The sequence below is a fragment of the Sturnira hondurensis genome, unplaced genomic scaffold (assembly GCF_014824575.4).
Source record: "Sturnira hondurensis isolate 20B ecotype Veracruz unplaced genomic scaffold, ASM1482457v3 Scaffold0022566, whole genome shotgun sequence".
NCBI classification, from domain to species: domain Eukaryota; kingdom Metazoa; phylum Chordata; class Mammalia; order Chiroptera; family Phyllostomidae; genus Sturnira; species Sturnira hondurensis.
This window is the reverse complement of record NW_028095197.1, coordinates 3,553,075-3,571,747: the sequence shown is the minus strand read 5'-3', so window position 1 is coordinate 3,571,747 and position 18,673 is coordinate 3,553,075. Positions and strand designations below refer to the sequence as shown.

At 37.0% G+C, this 18,673-nt stretch overlaps 1 protein-coding gene across 4 annotated transcripts in view; it reads right to left on the bottom strand.

The window, feature by feature from the left end:
* The window catches only part of NAA35 (N-alpha-acetyltransferase 35, NatC auxiliary subunit), a 60,021-nt gene that overhangs the window by 12,881 nt on the left and 28,467 nt on the right, over nt 1-18,673 (bottom strand). For all 4 annotated transcript variants that reach the window (XM_037036160.1, XM_037036161.1, XM_037036158.1 and 1 more), the window contains exons 11-15: nt 18,021-18,135; nt 10,230-10,408; nt 7,109-7,168; nt 4,824-4,930; nt 1,078-1,144 (exon numbers count right to left, since the gene is read on the bottom strand). In XM_037036160.1, the coding sequence (XP_036892055.1) occupies nt 1,078-1,144; nt 4,824-4,930; nt 7,109-7,168; nt 10,230-10,408; nt 18,021-18,135 (528 nt within the window). The remainder of the gene's footprint in view (nt 1-1,077; nt 1,145-4,823; nt 4,931-7,108; nt 7,169-10,229; nt 10,409-18,020; nt 18,136-18,673) is intronic.

The following is an 18,673-nucleotide window of genomic DNA, read 5'->3' as shown; positions in this document are numbered from 1 at the left end:
AATACACATTTCCTTCAATCTTCAGATATCATCCCACAATCTCAAGAGGACAGTTTTATTTACTGCTTATTTCAAGCGAAAAGTCAGTGTTCAAGGCTGACATTTCTGTGCTGTTTTACATATACCAAAATGCCTAGTAATTCTAAGGCATCAGTAATGGCTGACATCTATAAACTCTAAGGTTCTTCTGTTCCTGATCTATATAGTATTCCCATATAAAATACTGTAGCATTTCATTAAACAGACAATAGACATGTACAAAAGAATGCTCTGATTTAAGAAGTGTGAATCAGAACATTCAAGTATAATACTGTTAACATTTTACACTGACAGATATTATCTCATTTGATGGAGGTAATATTAACATCTCACTTTCTAAAGATTGGGAAATTTATAAAAAAGTAAAGTGATCTGCCTGATAATGATACAATGTTAGTTTATAAAAATGAGATCTGGTCATTTACTGATTCTCCTCTGACCACACCACGCTATCTTCATTGTGATTGTGTGTGTGTGTGTGTGTGTGTGTGTAGTAACTGGAATGAGGCCCTGAAGAGCTGTCTTTATAGCGCTTATAATGAAATAAGAATGACTTATAATAAATTTAATCCATCACAAAGTGTATACTTTTTCCTAATTGAGATTTTAAAAGTTTGCGATCTTATCTACATTAATAATTTTAATTTTACTGTCATCCTGTTCATTATGGTAGTACTAGGATATGTGCCTGGGGATATTACAAGTAGTCCTTATTTATAAGATCAAGACGTTTTTGTGTGCATTTACAAAAAAATGTGAACTGATGCTTTCTCCGATGGGAGTCATAATATAACCCACTCCTGGGGTTCCTGAGGGCTGGAGTGAGAGGACATCAGAAGAGGCCTGCATACCTGACTGCCTGCCAAAAAGATACCAGATTATGAAACTACCAGGTCAAGCATAAGAAACTTCTTATTTACTCAGTGAAAATGAACAAGAAATATAAGAGGAAAATAAGCACAAACTAATGCTACTGAAGGAATTATACCCTATGATTTTTGAAGTATCCATTACAACGACCCAAACTGTAGTTCTTACCCGAACACAGTGAGTAACAAAGGAGTCAATACAGTCCTTAGCCTGGTGATTATTATATAGGCAGCACCTGAAATAATAACATTCACGTTATTAAAATCAAACTATTTGGCCTACAAAAAGAAGCAGAGTTTTCTGTAGGTGTTACCAACAAATAGGGATGGTGGAAAAAGAAAATGGAACCAAATACATTGCCAAGCTGAAGGCTGGTGGCTCTAGGTTAAGAAATATCTCACCATTACTGTGTTGTTCACACAATAAATGTGCATTATTTCCAATTTCTTTAGTTTTATATTTGGACAATTAAGAGTTAAATTGAGTAAGATCAAATTAACAAGGAGAGAAGGAAAATTCCAAAGCTCCACTTTTTCCTGAACCTACTCCAATGTCATTTCCCTTCAATAGCTACCCTTACAGTTATTACAAAGAACTATACAGAATCATAATTTCTCCAAGATGTATCCACATTTCCAACCACCAGTCAAAATCATCCACCATCTATACACCCCTCTGGCACCTGATCTTCTACCCTCAGAGTGGCTTTCCCGTGGTGTTCCTTAGTTAAGAGGACTACTTCTTGACTAACGCTTCCCTGAGCAGTCTAGAAGGATTTGCTACTTTCCTGGCTCTGGAGGAACTGGAGGGGCCGAGTGGATGGATGGAAGACAGCCCTTTTCTGTCCCTGAGGTGGGAGGTCAGTAGCCTTTGCGCCTAAGGAGATGGCAAGAAGCAAAGACACTCTTCTGAGGCACTGAGAGGAGCTGGCAACTTCCTACCCCTGAAAGTCTGCCACAACCGAGCAATCTGACCACAGCCTCAAGGATAAACAGCATGATCGTGCAACAGAAAATGGAGGTGCACACAGGAGCCAGGAAAAGGAAAGGCGGAACGCCTGGAGCAGACGGTGGCAAAACAGAAGTGCTGGAAGGCCCATTACATCTTTTACTACACAGTGAGAAAATTACCGAAGTAGACTAAAATAAAGCACTTAAAAAAAAAGACTTTCTGGATCTGAAAGCTATGATTTTCAAACCTAAATACTCAGTAGATGAGAGATGCTCACTAGTAGTCTTGAAGATCAAGAGGAAGAACTCAAACCACAGCAAATATAACAGATAAATGTCCTGAGGAATATGGTGACTAGGAGAATATAGTACATGAGGAGTTCTAAGTAAGAGAGAAAAAAGATGAAGGTGAGGCAATAATTAAATAATCATATAGGAAAAATGACTTGACTGAAAGACCTGGGGCTTTAATAACTCAGTTCCAGATAGGAATAGTTGAAAACCACACATGAACATTCTGTTAAAACTCTTGAATTCCCCAAACTTCTAAAATACAGAGAAATTCTATAATCCTCCAGAATAAAGTGTCAAACTACTAGGAAGGAAAAAATATCAGCAGCAGATTCCTTACATGTAACACTGTAATTTTAAAAACAGTAGAACGCCACCTACAAGCTACTTACTACGCAGTGAATGTTGCTATATGCACAGTTGATTCTTGGTGCTCGTGAGAGTTCTGCTCTGTAAAGTTGTCCTGGACACTAGATTAGACAACACTGAAATGTTGCTGTGGGGAGAAATACAGGGTTCTGTTTCTGCCAGCCTCTGGTCACATTTTTACACGATGAACCAATACATAACCGTCTTGTTTCATGTGTATTTGTTTCCAGACACCACAAATAATATATACTGTGGATACATTAGCATCGAACTCATGCCCGAGCAACACTTATCTAACACATCTCTGTAAAGCATAGGACAGCCTTCTTGTGCTAAGGCACACTGGACAGCACATCACTACCCTTACAAGCCATTTTAAACTATGAAATCAAGGAAAAGCACAAAAACAGGCCTCTAATAGAGTTATTTATGGTATAAAGGCTGAAACAAGAAGGCAATGAGAAGGCTGCTGTGCTCAACCTCAGTGTTAGGCAACTTGCTGATGTCCACGAAGATGACAAGAGCAGAGTGAGTATTGATCCGAAGGTTACAAATACATTTTAGTGTGTAGGCAGATTTACAAACACAGAATGCACAACAAGACAGACTATAAAAGTTAAATGGGTAGCAAAAGTAACAATGTGTAATCTAACTGCTAAAGGAGGACTGTTAAATAGAACATGGGAGATCTGCCCCAGCTGGGTGGCTTGTTTGGAGCGTTGTCCCGCTCACCATAAGCCTGTGGGTTAGATCTCTGGTCGGGGCGTGTGTGGGAGGCAACCAATCAATGTCTCTGTCTCAGTCTGTCTCTCTCTAAAAATCCATGAACATGTCCTTGACTGAGAATTTTTTAAAAGTTGAAGTTCTATCTTCATAACATTTACTGGAAAATAACTCAGAAGAATTAAAAATGTAAAGGTAGAGAATAAAGCCATAAAAATCTCTAGAAGAAAAGTTTAGTAGATTTAAGACTGAACAGTACAACCTATGGTCCGGGGAGAATTATTTGCTTCAAATAAGAAATCTATAAATTTATACAGGGGGAAAAAAAGCAAAAACTATCATATAGAAAAATTTTGATGTGGAAAAAAAAAGATAAGCAATTCATTGAAAAATTCTAAATGTCCAATAATTAGTGATTAAAGTAACCACAAGATACCACTTCTTACCCAACACATTGGAAAAATAAAAAAGAATGGTAACACCTACTACTGGTTAGGATGCAGGAAAAAGTACAACCTCATACATCAATTATAATTTTTTAGAATGCAATCTGGCAGTATTTATCAAAAGTAAAACTACACATGCCCCACTACCCAACAATCTCACTCCTTAGAATACAATTGTATTATAAAATGTTTGGCAGCCATTAAAAAATTTAATTAAATCTATATCAGGTAATTTAAAACAAAGTTATTTGTTTAACTTTGAACTATACAGAGAGAAACATCAATGTGTGGCTGTCTCTCATGTGTCCCTTACTGGGGACCTGGCCTGCAACCCAGGCATGTGCCCTGACTGGGAATCAAACCAATGATCCTTTGCTTCACAGGCCCGTGCTCAATCCACTGAGCTATACCAGCCAGGGTCTACATGAATCTTTGTCACAGGGTCAGTTTTGGGGAAATGCAACCTAAGAAAGCTACCAAGGAGTTCTCTGTGGGATGTGGCATGACTTATTCAACAGATTGAATGCTGAACCACTAACTGTTCTTATATTACATAACCTCATACACCCCGTCTTCACATATGCTGGTTCCTTTGTTAAGAAGTAAAGATTCCTTTCTTCTATCAACCAGGGAAAGCTCTGCTTATTTCCAAAATGCCAACTCAAACTATGATTCTCTCTGCCTGAAATACTTTCCAGCCTCTTATGGCAGCATGTTTTCCAGGTAGTGACTCTATCAGAACATAACTTAAGAATCTATTACTTGCATTTTCTATTTCTTTCTGGACTCAGCTCATTGACAAGAGAACTTATCTTATTTTTTTAATTACTTCCTGAAGTACCTAACTAACACAGTGCTTTGCACACAGTAGTAGTCAATAGAATTTACTGAATTTCTTGTAACTGTTTGGAAGTTTTTCTACTCATATTGGACCTAAGATCAACCTGACAAAAACCTTAATTTAAATCTAAACAATACGTGGCATAAATCAATTAATTTTAACATGACTGAATCTCTTGTTTTTATATGGAGACTTGATTTCAACAGTTTTTAAAATTTCTTGGCTAAATAGGAGAAGGACAGAGAATCTGGGCTTTTAAGGAACACACGTTATAAAACACCTCCTGATACTTACTTTGGGGAAAGCACCGGAGGACTGACAAAAGACCGAAGTGCATCTTTCACCATGTCTTGCATGAGATGAGTTCCAAAGACCTTTTTGTTATCAACCAGGAAAGTGGTCTTAAAAACAAATGTTACATATTAGTAATGCCACCACAAACTTGACATACTGCACATATAGTTGCCATTACTGTGACATTAGAATACTTCTTGGCTATAAATACCACAGATGTCCTGGCCAGTATACCTCAGTTGGTTGGGTGTTGTCCAGCAAAGCAAAACGTTGCTGGTTCGATTCCCAGTCAGGGCACTTGCCTGGGTTGTGGGTTTGGTTCCCAGTCAGAGAGCACAGGAGACAACAGATCCATGTTTTTCTCTCACACTGACATTTCTCTCCCTCTCTTTCTCCCTCCCTTACCCTCCCTCTAAAACAAATATTTTTAAGAAACCCCAGAGAATACAAAAGAAATTAAAATATAAAGAGTTGGTGGAAAATTTTTATGAATCACTGCCTCCACAACAGGTATTACATATTAATCCCTATTTAAGGTGTATTTTGATGCATGTTTAAAGAAGAAAAAAATCTTCCAAGAGTAGTAATTGTGAACTTGTCAAAAATAAACTGACTAGTCTAAATATGTAAACGAGCTAATTACATAAGGATTCAAAAATTATGAAATAGTAAATGGCTATAAATATTTAGCTACATATCAGTAATCTTTAACGCCAATAAGGAATGCAAGAGAGGCAACCAAACATTTGATGTTTCTCTCCCCCTGCTCCCTCCCTTCCCCTTCTCTAAACATAAATAAAATCTTTAAAAGAAATACAATAGATTGGAAAAAACAACAGATTACTAAAAATACATTAAATTATTACTTCATAATAATTTGCATTTAATTTGTTCTCTTAACCTCAGTGCATTTTAATATTTACTATATTATACCCTATTTGATTTCTTAACACATGTGGGTTATTTCCAACTTTTGGTGATCATGAACCAAATAGCTAAAAATATTTCCATACAGTTTTCCAGAACATCAGATTTTACTTCTCTTGTAAACAAGTAAAAGTGGGGTTTGTACATTTCACTTATAAGAATCTGCCAAGTTGTTTTCCAAAATGTGTGTAGCACTTCACATTCCTATCAGTACTGCATCCTTACAAGCAGCTGATACTTGATTTTCCTTTCTTTTCTTTTAAAAGATGGTGGATAGTGCCATTTCATTATGGTTTTAACTTGCACTTCTGTTATACTAACGATGTTGAGTTTTTTTCATGTCAAAGTGTTCAAATTTCTGCTTATTTAAAAAATTAGATTGTCTGTTTATTATACTTTTAGAGTTCTTTTTATGTTCTAGATTCCAGTCCTTTGTCAGACATGATCTGCAAATATTTTGTCCGACTCCAGAGTCTCTTCATTTTTTTAAATGTCTTCCACAGAATCAAAGTTTCACATTTGTCAATTTAAAGATTATGGTTTTCACGTCACACCCGAGAGGTCTCTGCCTTTTCCAATGTTACAAAGGTTTTCTCCTATCATTTATTCTAAAAGTTTTAGTTTCACATTTTACATTTACGTTTATGATGTATTCTGAGTCAATTTCCCACCCATATGCCTATCCAATTGTTCTAAAGACTACCATTTCTCTATGGACTTACCTGGTAATTGGTCAAAAACTGACCATATTAATTATGTTACATTTTCATTTCATTCTATTTTAAGACTTTCTCTTTGATTAATACATGTTATTTAGACATGTATTAATTTCTAAATATTTGGAGAATTTTCTAGATCTTCTGGAAAATTAAATGGATCCCTCATTTAATTCAAAATAATCAGAGAACATACTTTGTATCATTCAGCTGTTTTAATATTAAGGTTTACTTTATGGCCCAGGATGTGATCTTGATGAGTGTCCAACAATTTAACTCAATGGTTGTAATTAAAAAATGTAACATTGCCCTGGCTGGTGTAGCTCAGTGGATTGAGTGCAGGCCTGCGAACCACATGATCGCAGTTCGATTCCCAGTTAGGGCACATGCCTGGGTTGTAGGCTGGTTCCCTGCAGGCCAACTCCCAGCAGGGGACGCAGAAAAGGCAACCATACATTGATGTTTCTCTCCCTCTCTCCTTCCCCTCTAAAGATAAATAAATAAAATTTAAAAAAATGTAACATTAACTGTAGAATAGGCTTTAGAAAGAAGCGTCTACCTTTTGTTCCATCAATAAAACACTGTCAACAGACACATAATTTGATGTTTAAATAAGTTTCTTCAATACTAAGTGACACTTACTTGTAATAGAGATCTTGAAAGGACACAAGGTGATTGTTCACTAAACTCACAGAAAAAATCCTGAGATAAACAGAAAAAGTAATGTCAATAATGGATTAAATAAAAGCAGAAAACATCTGCATATGGAGTGTATTTTATTGGAAATAATACACTCCCAGAGTTAGAACATGACCAACAGTTAAAGACACCTCTACAGGAATTGTCTACACCGTATCAGAGACCTTAAATAATTTTAGAGCCTCACTTTTTAAAAATAAACTGACCAACAGTAGTCTTTTCTGGACACTCACATTAAATCTGTACACCATGAAAATAACTGTCAATGATATTTTACTAACTAATTTTAGGGTTTGCTTCCTATTTCACTTAAATGAATACCAAGTAATAATGAGGCCAACTGGATTCACATTACTGACTGATTTCTTGACTTTAGGGAAAGACCAAAATATATGCTCAGGAAGCTATACACGGGATTATACAGATAGAGAAAAAGAAGATAAGAAAACACACTGAAATGTTAACATCTGTAGGTTGTAGGATAGTAGTTATTTATCATCTTGATATCTTTCTGCATTTCCGTGGGTCAAAGTAACACATTTTTAAGGCTGGAAAGAGGTAGCCTATTGGCTATCTCTAGATGTTAATATCCAGAGATAACCAGTTTTATGCATGTCATGATGTAGAAGGAACAACAGTCAAGTGCGTATCTACACATAATAATGAAAAATAAATTAGTGTATTTATATCTGAGTATTAACAAGAGGAATACAGGAGAATGACTATTTCCCTTTATCAACAGTGAGTATTATTACACTTTTTAATCTAGTTTTTATAAATTACATTTCTTTAATAATTAGTAAGGTTAAGCACTGTTAATGTTTACTTCTTTTTAAAACTGTGTGCTTATGTCCTTTCCCAATTTTTCATTTGTATGCTTATCTTTATTTTACTAATATGTCAGCTTTCTTAATAATCTGGCATTAACCTGCCCTGGCTGGTGTGGCTCTGTGGATTAAGTTGCCAGCCTGCGAATCAAAGGGTTGTTGGTTCCATTTCCAGTTGGAAAACATGTCTGGGTTGGAGCCAGGTCCCCAGTAGGGGGTGCTTGAGAGGCAAACACACACTGATGTTTCCCTTTCTCTCTCCCTTCCCCTCTCTAAAAATAAATAAATAGCCCTGGCTGGTGTAGCTCAGTGGATTGAGCATGGGCCTTTGAACCAAAGGATCACAGTTCAATTCCCAGTCAGGACACATGCCTGGGTTTCAAGCCAGTTCCCAGCAGGGGACGCATGAGAAGCAACCATACATTGATGATATTTTTCTCCCTCTCTCCTTCCCTTCCCCTCTAAAGATAAATAAAATCTAAAATAAATAAATAAAATTTAAAAAATATAAATTAAAAATAAATTAAATAAAAATCAATAAAATCTTAACAAACAATAAAACCCCACCATTTTTTATCCTAATAACAGGTTTCTTATGCAGATCAACTAGACCATTTGGTCCCTAACCCTCCCTGACTTTTTATCTTTCCCTCTACTCTTGGCCTCTTATACCCCCCGGACCCCCAGTACCACTGCCTAGTCCTCTGTCCCATGTCTTCCAGGGATCCAGACTCTTGTCCTACTAGGCTCTTTTCAGGCCCAGGGCCAGCAGTCCAGGCCGGGCTCCCCCAGCTCCCCTCTATGGCGTGTCATAGGCACTCATCCCTCTGACAAGGTAATCCATAATCTTCGGCCAGAATACAAATTCCAACTGTGTATTACACTTTCTTATGCCAATTCACATCGATCTCTCCCTTTCTAAAGCCTTATAATTAATCTGGTGAACACAAATAGGTACCCATGTAATAATTAAGGACCAGAAAAGTAAATGCAGCAGAAGAGTAAGAAAATCTCTTTATTATCCAGATACGTCACTAACCTACCTCATTCAGTTACAATCCCTCTAAACCTATGTTTAGCTTTATAACAAACTGCAAAATGAACTGGCTTATCTCTGTGATCTTTTCTATCTCTAAGATTCTATGATTCTTAAGGACAAAGTACTAAAAAGAAAGCAAACACAAAAGGAGTAATAAAGGCATAATCTGTGAAAGTTTCACTAAGGAGTGAAGATTTAAACTAGGTGTTAGTGACAAAGAATTAGTGGAAGAGAAAATAAAGTTATAAGACAGAACATAAACAAAAGCACAAATCTTTATTAACCATCAGCTACATCCCAGGGGCAGTTGCTCAATTCTAGGCAGTTACTCAATTCTAAGACTATAAACTGGTTAATCTGTCATCTCAAAGAACACAGGTTCAGAAGAAAACTGGAACCAACAAGAAAGACTTCCCAGAGGAAATGACAGAGGGCTAGGAATTACGCACTGTAGCATGTAGAGGAAACAAGAGTCAAATGCATATCTACACACAGTAATGCAAAATAAATTAATATTATCTACATATCAACAGTATTATTTTGCATATTCTTCTACCTTCCTACGAACCTTATATATGTCACTATTACCTTACCAATTAATAAAACTCCACCCCCGAATGTTTTAATATTCCCAAAATTAAACTATATTTTCCCCATATTTAAATCCATAAAAAGATTCATAAAAAAGTGCCACCTCAAAAATGTACATACTCGTTTTCCCAGAAACCTCACTGTGTAGTAATCTATGTTAAGGGACAAGAAAGCACCTGACATAAAGATTTACCTATAAAGATATTCGCCATAGTACTGTTTATGGTAGTAAAACACTGCAAGAGATTCAAATGCAATTCAATATGAATGGAATGAAAAAAAACATGCTTACAGTGGAATCCCATGTAGCCATTAAAATAGTATAGAAACATATGTATTCATTGACATGAAAAGATAGTCATAATATAGAGATTAGTAATTAAAGAAAAAGTTACCAAACACCATGATCCAATTTTGTATGAAAATTGCTGATAAACACCCACTATGTGTATGCATGCACACACCTATTTATATAAAAGATTTTGAAGACAGAATCCAGGGTTTAAACCCTCATTTGTAAAGTGTGGATGAATTATGTAGCCCCGTGACTTTAGTTTCTTAATCTCTAAAACCAATAGTTATATTAAGAATAGAGGTTTGTACTTACCAGGATACAGTGTAAATTTGTTAAGTTTACCACCTCACAAACAGTTTTTATTCTATCTATTAATCTTGCAAAATAGTTGACCATTTCTTCTCTTTTAATTATCTTTGCATATCGAGGAAAAGTGGGTGGAAGTAGCCTCTGGTTAACAAGGGGCTCAAAACCCATCATAATTGGATGATCTAAAAAGATATAAAAATAAGATTTTTAACGTTTCTTGGAATTTTAAACCTCAAACACTACTAAATGTGAAAAAGGCCAGTTTCAAAATCACCTCCAAATGAATTTTAATCATAATATTCTCTAGACTTTATAATTTACAATGAATATATCTATACACACATATTTTAGAGTAGATAAGCATATTTAACAGCTAAAGTTGTACTTGCCATCTACGTGGTGGTGGTCGTGTTGACAGGGAGGGCCTTTTACCTCCAGCCAAGATGGGATAAAACAGGGTTAATATATTCCCTCATAACAACTATCTTTTCTGACCACAATGGCATGAAATTAGGAAGCAGCAAGAGGCAAATAGAAAATCCACAAATGTGTGAAAACTAAACAACACAGTTCTAAACAACCAATGGGTCAAAGGAGAAATCAAAAACAATGTCAAACCAAATGAAAACAGAAAAAACATACCAAAACCCATGAGCTTCAAAAGCAGTTGTGACCGGGAAGTTCATAGCAATAAATGTATATAGTTAAAAAATGAGAAACATTTCAAATAAACAACCTAACTTTATACCTCAAGGAACTAGAAAACAAATTAAGCCCCAAGTTAGCAGAAGAAAGGAAATAATAATGATCAGAGTGAAAATAAAAGATATAGAAACAAGAAAAACAACAACATAATGAAATGATTAATAAGAAACTAAGCTGGTTTACCAAAAATAAACAGCTGACCAACCTTTAGTTATTTCTGTATGTCTATTGGTTGGAGAATTTATATTTAAAGTAATTATTGATAGATATGGGATTGTCAATCTCATTTTGTAGACTGTCTTCTACAGTCTGGTGGTTTTGTAATTTTTATAATTCCTTTGTTCCCTTTTTCCTTTTGCTCTTTTCCTTTGTTATTTGGTAATTTTCTGTAGTGCTATCCTTTGATTACTTTCTCTCTTTTTTAAACATTTACAGGCTTTTGCTTTGTGGTTACCGTGAGACTTGCATAAAATACGTTTGTATCCAATAATAGTCTATTTTAAGCAGATAACCTCACACAAAAAAGCTCAGCCCATCATATTTTATGCTTTTGATGTCACCATTTTCATCTTTTTACACTGGGTATCATTAACAAATTCTTAGTTATAGTTATTTTAAATACTCTTGTTTTTTAACCTTCAGGTAAGTGCTCTACCCACTACCATTAACAACATTAGAGTATTCTGAATTAAACTAGTTAGCCCTTGGTAGCCATAGGTTTTGCCTCCATGGATTCAACCAACCAGAGATCAATCCACAACTGGGAACCTGTGGATACAGAAGGCCGACTGTATGCGTTGTTCTACACTACCTCATATAAGGGACTTGCACATCTGTGGAGGATCCTGGAACCAATCTGTTGCTGATACACAAGGATCACTGTATTTACTTATGTTTAACAGTTTTATACCTTCCTATGTTTTCAGCCCAATCCAAGTTGCTAGTTGCCTCTAAACTTCTGTGATTGTCCTCACCTCCTCCTCTGTTCTTAGTAGTAGTTGAGGGTGTGTCAAGACCCACCATGTCCCAAAGCCAGCATCTACATGCAGGCCAATTAGAAGCTAAACTCTCTGTAGCAGCTGGGGAAGTATGTAGTTAAGCCCCTTCCAGGCAGAAACTAGGGAGATGGGCATTTTTATCTAACCCCTCTGTGCTAGCTAGGTCTGGGTGTATACCCATGGGGGAAGGGTGCTCCCACATCTGATAACATCTGATAACAATTATTTCTTTGTTTTACAGTCTGTCCTTTGTTTTACAAGAGACTCCTGAATCCAAGCCTTGTTGGTCAGTAGAGCCAGGTGATCTGGGGGCTCATCCCTTGGACAGCTGCAAAAAGCTTGAGCACCAGCTGTGTACATACAAACTCCTTCCTGGGAGATACTGGTAACTGGGTTTTATTATTGCAACAAGTTGGAGAGAGGAAGTGGGAAAGGTGCCTGCTGGTTTTCCCAGCCTCAGGAAGATCACATCCAGACTTCAGATGCCTGCTAAATTAGAAGCTCAATACTCAGGCAGCAGCTTTTATGCAATGCAGACAAACCTATTTCAGGGAAAGACTGGGAGATGAGTAATTCTGACTGCTCCCTCTGCACTAGTCCCTCCAGGGACAGCCACAGCAAGTGACCATGACATAAGCCAGGCAGTGAAAAGACAAATACTATATGATCTTACCTATTCGAAGAACCTAATGAACAAAACAAACAAATGAGCAAAAAAGAACCAGAGGCGTGGAAACAAGGAACAGACTGACAGTGACAGGAGGGGAGGAGGATGAGGGTGGGAAAAAGGGGAATGGACTAGTCAAGGACCTATGGACATGGACAACAGGGTGGGGATGGACTGTGGGAGTGGGGGTGGAGGTGGGGGTAGGATGGGCCGATGAGGACAAAGGGGGAAAATTGGGGACAACCATAATAGAACAATACAATATTAAAAATAAAAGAACTGCTTCTTTGTTTGCTATAATCTTTTGGGACTCACGGATAGAAGGCCCCTGGCTCGGGGATCCAAGTTCCTGCATGCCTCAGCCAGTAGCAGTAAAAGTTGGGGTGCAGTTGTATAAACAAGGTTCTTCCAGGGAGGTACTGGCAACTTGGGAGTGGGCTGGAGGGAGAAGGCAAGCAAGGTATCCTTGGGCGCCCCTGGTCTCTGGGAAGGATCACAGCTCACTACTAGCTAGTGCCTGCTAAGTGAGAAACTGCCTTAGGCAGCACCTTTTAAAGTATACAGATAAACCTCTTTCATAGCCAGCTTGACAGAAAGGTAATTTTGTCTGCTCCTCCCTGCTCACCCCTACAGGGACAGCCAAGGCAAGTGCTCACGCGCCCATTAAGAACTGCTTGCTTCTTTGCTGTAGTCTTGTGGGTCGCATGGACACAAACCCTGCTGACTTTCAGGGCTAGGTGTTCGGAGAGCCTGTCTCCAGAAGGAGTCTTAAAAGTTGGGATGCTAGAGGTGGAATCCAAACAGTTCACTCCTCAGGTAGAAGCTGGAAGTCAGGGGTACTCTCCTGACTGTATGGCCCTGTACTGGGGGTTATGGCAGAGTATGTCTCAGCTTTTCCTGCCCATTAGGTGTGGGTATTTTCTCGTTCATCTAATGCACAGGAACTGATCAGCTAGTTTCTGGATATCTTTCAGAAGGAATTGCTTTGTATGTAGCTGTGCATTCACTGTGCTCATGGGAGAAAGGGAGCTCAGGAGCCTCCTGTGTCACCATCTTGGTCAAGACCCACGCCCAGATAGTTTCAGGGGACAACAGTGTTTAGGAAGCACGATCTGGATGCCTTTCGATTACAGAGCTAGAAAATATACATACGTATAAAAACATACAAACTAGGTATTTTTTAACTTTATTTATTTATTCCCAGAAAGAGAAGGAGGAAGGAAGAAAGAGAGGGAGAGAAACATCAATGTGTGGCCATCTCCCATGCATCCCCCACTGGGGACCCAGCCCACAACCCAGGCACACTCCCTGACTGGGAATCGAACCAGCAACCTCTTGCTTTGGAGGCCCACACTCAATCCACTGAGCCACATCAGCCTGGGCACAAATTGGGCGTTTTATTTATTTTTTCATTTTCAAACATGCCTTTATTTTCCGTAAGTACACTGATTTTAATCCAGAAACAAACACCCCTGGATTTGAAGATTCAGTATTTATATGTGACTTTACATATGATTTTCTTCACTGACAGTAGATGCCTCTGCTCTGAAGGGATCAGTGGTCTGGAGTTCAGACCAGCAGAGTTACAAGAGTGTTACTGCCCTCAGGTTAGAGTTGAATTGCAGTGAGCAGAGCCCTGAATCAAAGATGTATTGCTTCTTCATCGAGCAAATTGGGTGTTTTAAAACAAGACACTTACTCTCTCACAGTTCTGAAAGCCAAAAATTTAAGATCAGTTTCACTGGATGGAAATCAAGGCTTTGATAGGGCAGCACTCTGTCCAAAGACTCTAAAAGGAAAACTTACTCCTTGTTCCTTCCAGCTTTTCACGGCTGCTGCAATTCTCTGGCCTCTAGCTGCCGCACACAAATCTATACTTGTCTTCCCATCACTGTCTCCTCTTCTGTGTGTCTACTCTTCCTCTGCCTCTTTTAAGAAAGACATTTAGGATGGTATTTAGGGCCCAACTAGATAATCCAGGATTATCTCATCGAATGATCCTTACTTAATTGCATTTGCAAGGACTTTTCCAAATAAAATAAAATAGGTTTCAAGATGAGCATAAGTGTGAGGGTTAGTTTTTGGATTCTAACTCTATTCTACAGATTTATGACCATCATTATACAAGCCCCACACTGTCTTAATTACTGTAGCTCTGCAGTCAGTTGTGAAATAAAAATGACTCCTTCAACTTTGTTCTTTGCTCCACTGATTTATGTTTCCATTACTATTGTTAAGAAGTCTAATGACATTCTGTCTTCGTCTGTATCTGTAACTTCATTTTGTCTCTTTCAAATCTCTTAGGACCCTGAGTTTTAACCCACCAATCTGAAGTTTCATGATGATATGCTTTGAAAGAAGTCTATTTTCATTTTGGTTGTGCCAGGTAGCTCTTTATTGGTTCCTTCAATCTAAGTATTTGTATCAGTCAAATTCATAAAAATTTCATGAATGATTTCTGGGTGTTTTTTTTTTGCTTCTACTTTCTGATCTCTTATTTCTGGAATAACCTTTATTAGTTTACACTTCTTTTATCTTATTTTTATCCTTACTGGATATTAAGACCTTCTGGAACTGATCCTATAATATTTTTTCATTCTCCTTATTTCAGTCTTTACATTTTTCATTCTACTTTCTGTAAGATTTCCTCCACTTTGCATTGTTTCTTTTTATTTTTATCATTTGTTTACATTTGAATCTCAAAGACCATGTTCTTTCTTTTTAATCATCACCCAAGGATATGTTCACTGACTTTAGAGGGAGGAAAGATACATCATTTAGAGGGAGGAGAGAGAGATACATCAAAGAGAGAGAGAGAGAAACAAACATTAGTTGGCTGCCTCCTGTACACACCCCAACTGGGGGTCAAGCCTGCACACCTTTTGGTATACAGGACAACACTTCAACCAACTCAAGCCGGAGCTTTTATTCCTTTTTTTTTTAAAAAAAATCCTATATGTACTATATTTTACACGTGAACTGATTTTTCTCACTTTTTAAAGGCATGTGATCCACTTGCCTGTTTTGTTCCTATTTTCAAGCTTGAGATTTCCCACCTTGACTAGATTGGTCACTGAAGGATAAAATAAAACTCATTAAGAGCTCTGTGAATACAAGTTAGGCTTTTCCACTAAGCAATTTTATCATGAGACTATAAATTTTCCTATGTTTTCGCCCACCTCTGGGTGTCAGATTTCTTTAAAAAGACTCTTTCAAATTCTTAACTGGAGTACAACAACTAGGCTGTACTGTTTTGGAAACTAAGGGGGAAAAATGGCTAAAGTTTAGAGGGAAAAAGAAAGTAAGTTGGTCACAATAGTAAATATTTAATTTTTCACTTAACTCTTCCATAATATGTACTATTCAACGGTGCCTGGTGTTTCCCCATCCAGAATCTGTTACCCCACAGGAATGCTCAGTGATTTCAAGCTTTATATAGCCATTTTGTTACCAGTTGGAGTAATAGTAATATTAAGAAGGCAAATGAGTAATCTGAGATGAAACCTAATCTACGGTATTACTTTATCATCATTCTTCTTAAAATAGACATTGGGAAGGCATTCAGTTTTTTTTTATTATAGAACTGTTTAGCTTTATGCTTAAGGGATAATTACAATGTTAAATTAAGACAGCTAAAGGTTTAAACAGAAAACTAAGCAGAGTGAGTACTCCCTAAATTTACTACTTCACTTGCTTAGTTACTGAGACAACTTTAAACAAATCATCTTCCTGAAGCTTACTTGTGAGCAGACTATAAATCCAAACAGTGGAGAATATACACATATATTTTTCTTTTTTTTTTTAAAGCTCTGACTAGTCTGAAATATAGGGAAGCCACAAACCATCTGGACAACTAATGATCCTGTGGTGATGATTATCCTCACAGTTACAGTTTTCACAAAAGTGTTCTTGCACGAGTTATTCAAAGTATTGAAGAGCTGTAGATATGTTATACTTCTCTATAAATAAGTACTACACAGCTTGCTATGCATAACAGCCTTTTTTTTAATGTATCATGGTTACAGAATGCCACCTAGTTAGGCATCATATATACATATTCCCCTCCTGGATAAAATGAAAAAATGTTAATGAATTAATATATTCATTATAATTATTAGATAAATAAAGATTATGACAATACTGATTTTCTAAACCAAATTACCTTTGCATTGCCCCACTGCCTAACATCTGAGTAAGGAAAAAAGTATGTGGGAAGGGGAGCACCTAACAACTGTCCTTAAAATGTGAGGAGCACAATAGGAAAACAGTGTAAATTAGGAAAAACTGGCCTTCCCAGTCACAACACCAACAACTGGGGAAAAAAGTTTAAAGAATGTAAATTTCTTCTTACTTTAATAAATTTAAACTAGTATTCTTTTATTGATTCTAGAGACAGGGGAATGGAAGGAGAGAAATACCAATGTGAGAAAGAAACATTAATCGGTTGCCTCTTACAAATGTCCCAACTGAGGACCAAACAAACCTGCAACTCGAGCATGTGCCCTGTTGGGGAATTGAACCAGTGACCTTTCAGTTTGCAGGACAACACCTACCCAGTTGAACCATACTAGCAAGGGCTCATTTTCAATAAGTTTTAAGGGTAATCAAAATTGCCACATATTATCTAAAATGTTCATTTACTTGCAACTTTTATAAGAAAAGTACACTATTTCTCTCATGTTAAGGCTTAATTCATAAACAAAATTTGAGTGTCAACAACATGCCAAGCAGTATAGAGATAAACAAAGATGAAAGTCCCTGGCCTAAAGTATCAAAAAATCATGGAAAGACAAAAGGCAAACAACTATGATATGATACACTAAAAAATGCTGTAACAGAGGCATGTATCGGGTCCAAAGAGGGAATACTGAAGCTGCCTGGTGGATGTAGGGAAGACTCTATAATGAAGGTGATAATCTCTCAAAGACGTAAAGGGGAGAGGTGACGAAAAAAGAATGTACTGCCCTGGCTGGTGTGATTCAGTGGATTGAGTGTTAACCTGTGACCTAAAAGGTCACCAGTTCGATTCCCAGTCAGGGCACATGCCTGGGTTGCACGCCAGGTCCCCAGCTGGGGGTGTGTGAAAGGCAACTGACTGATGTATCTTTCATACATCCATGTTTCTCTCCCTTTTTCTCCCCTTTCCCCTCTTTCTGAAGATTAAAAAAAATGTACTGTTGATATCATAACATGGTCACCAGATAGGATACATACTCAGAGCAAAAAGAGTAAAATAAACTACTGTTTACATTCTAGAAAAAATGTTAAAAGAAGGGGGCATAAACATTTTGTAAGTCTATGAAGCAAAACGTTCCAAGGTCCAGACAGACTGAATTAAATAAAATTTTTGAACAAACCAAACACTATATATACACTATGAATGGGAAAGAATGAAAAAAGAGTAGGAGCAGAACAGACACGTACCCCCTTTTGTAGTATCATTCTGGGCCTGGATGCCATGATGCAATGAGTTATGAATGGCAGAAAGAAGATCTGCTGCTTGAACCATCAGTTTTTGAGCTTCTGCAACAGCACTGGTCTGGCAAATAAATCACCAAAAACATTCTTACATATTCTTTCACTGAAAGATATATATTAAATAAGAAAATCCTATAAACAATAATGAAATTAAATATTTGTTGTAATGTCACTGGTTTTCACAAACTATTCACTTAGTACAGGATGTCCAGATCCTGTTAGAATAGAAATAATTGTTTAGCCATATCCATATTTTGTAGGAGCCATTAAAAATGAATAAAAAGTTATAGTTTGTTCTATTAATCTTTTGTTTAAAAAAGAGAGATGCAACCAACTGGAAAATAGCAACATTTCTATTTTGCCATTCATCAAGGTGAAACAAACAAAAACAGGATAAAAGAAGTATAGGAGTTAGAACAATGGTAAAGGTTGACTGTTTAGTTACCACTTATTAACTATTCAAAAATTCATCTATAACTGAGATACACACTATAACTGAGACACACACACACACACACACAAATATTTACCATCTAGGACTTACTTTGGGATCTACACAAATCTAACAGTTAATTATTTCTTGAATGAAAGAAAATGCC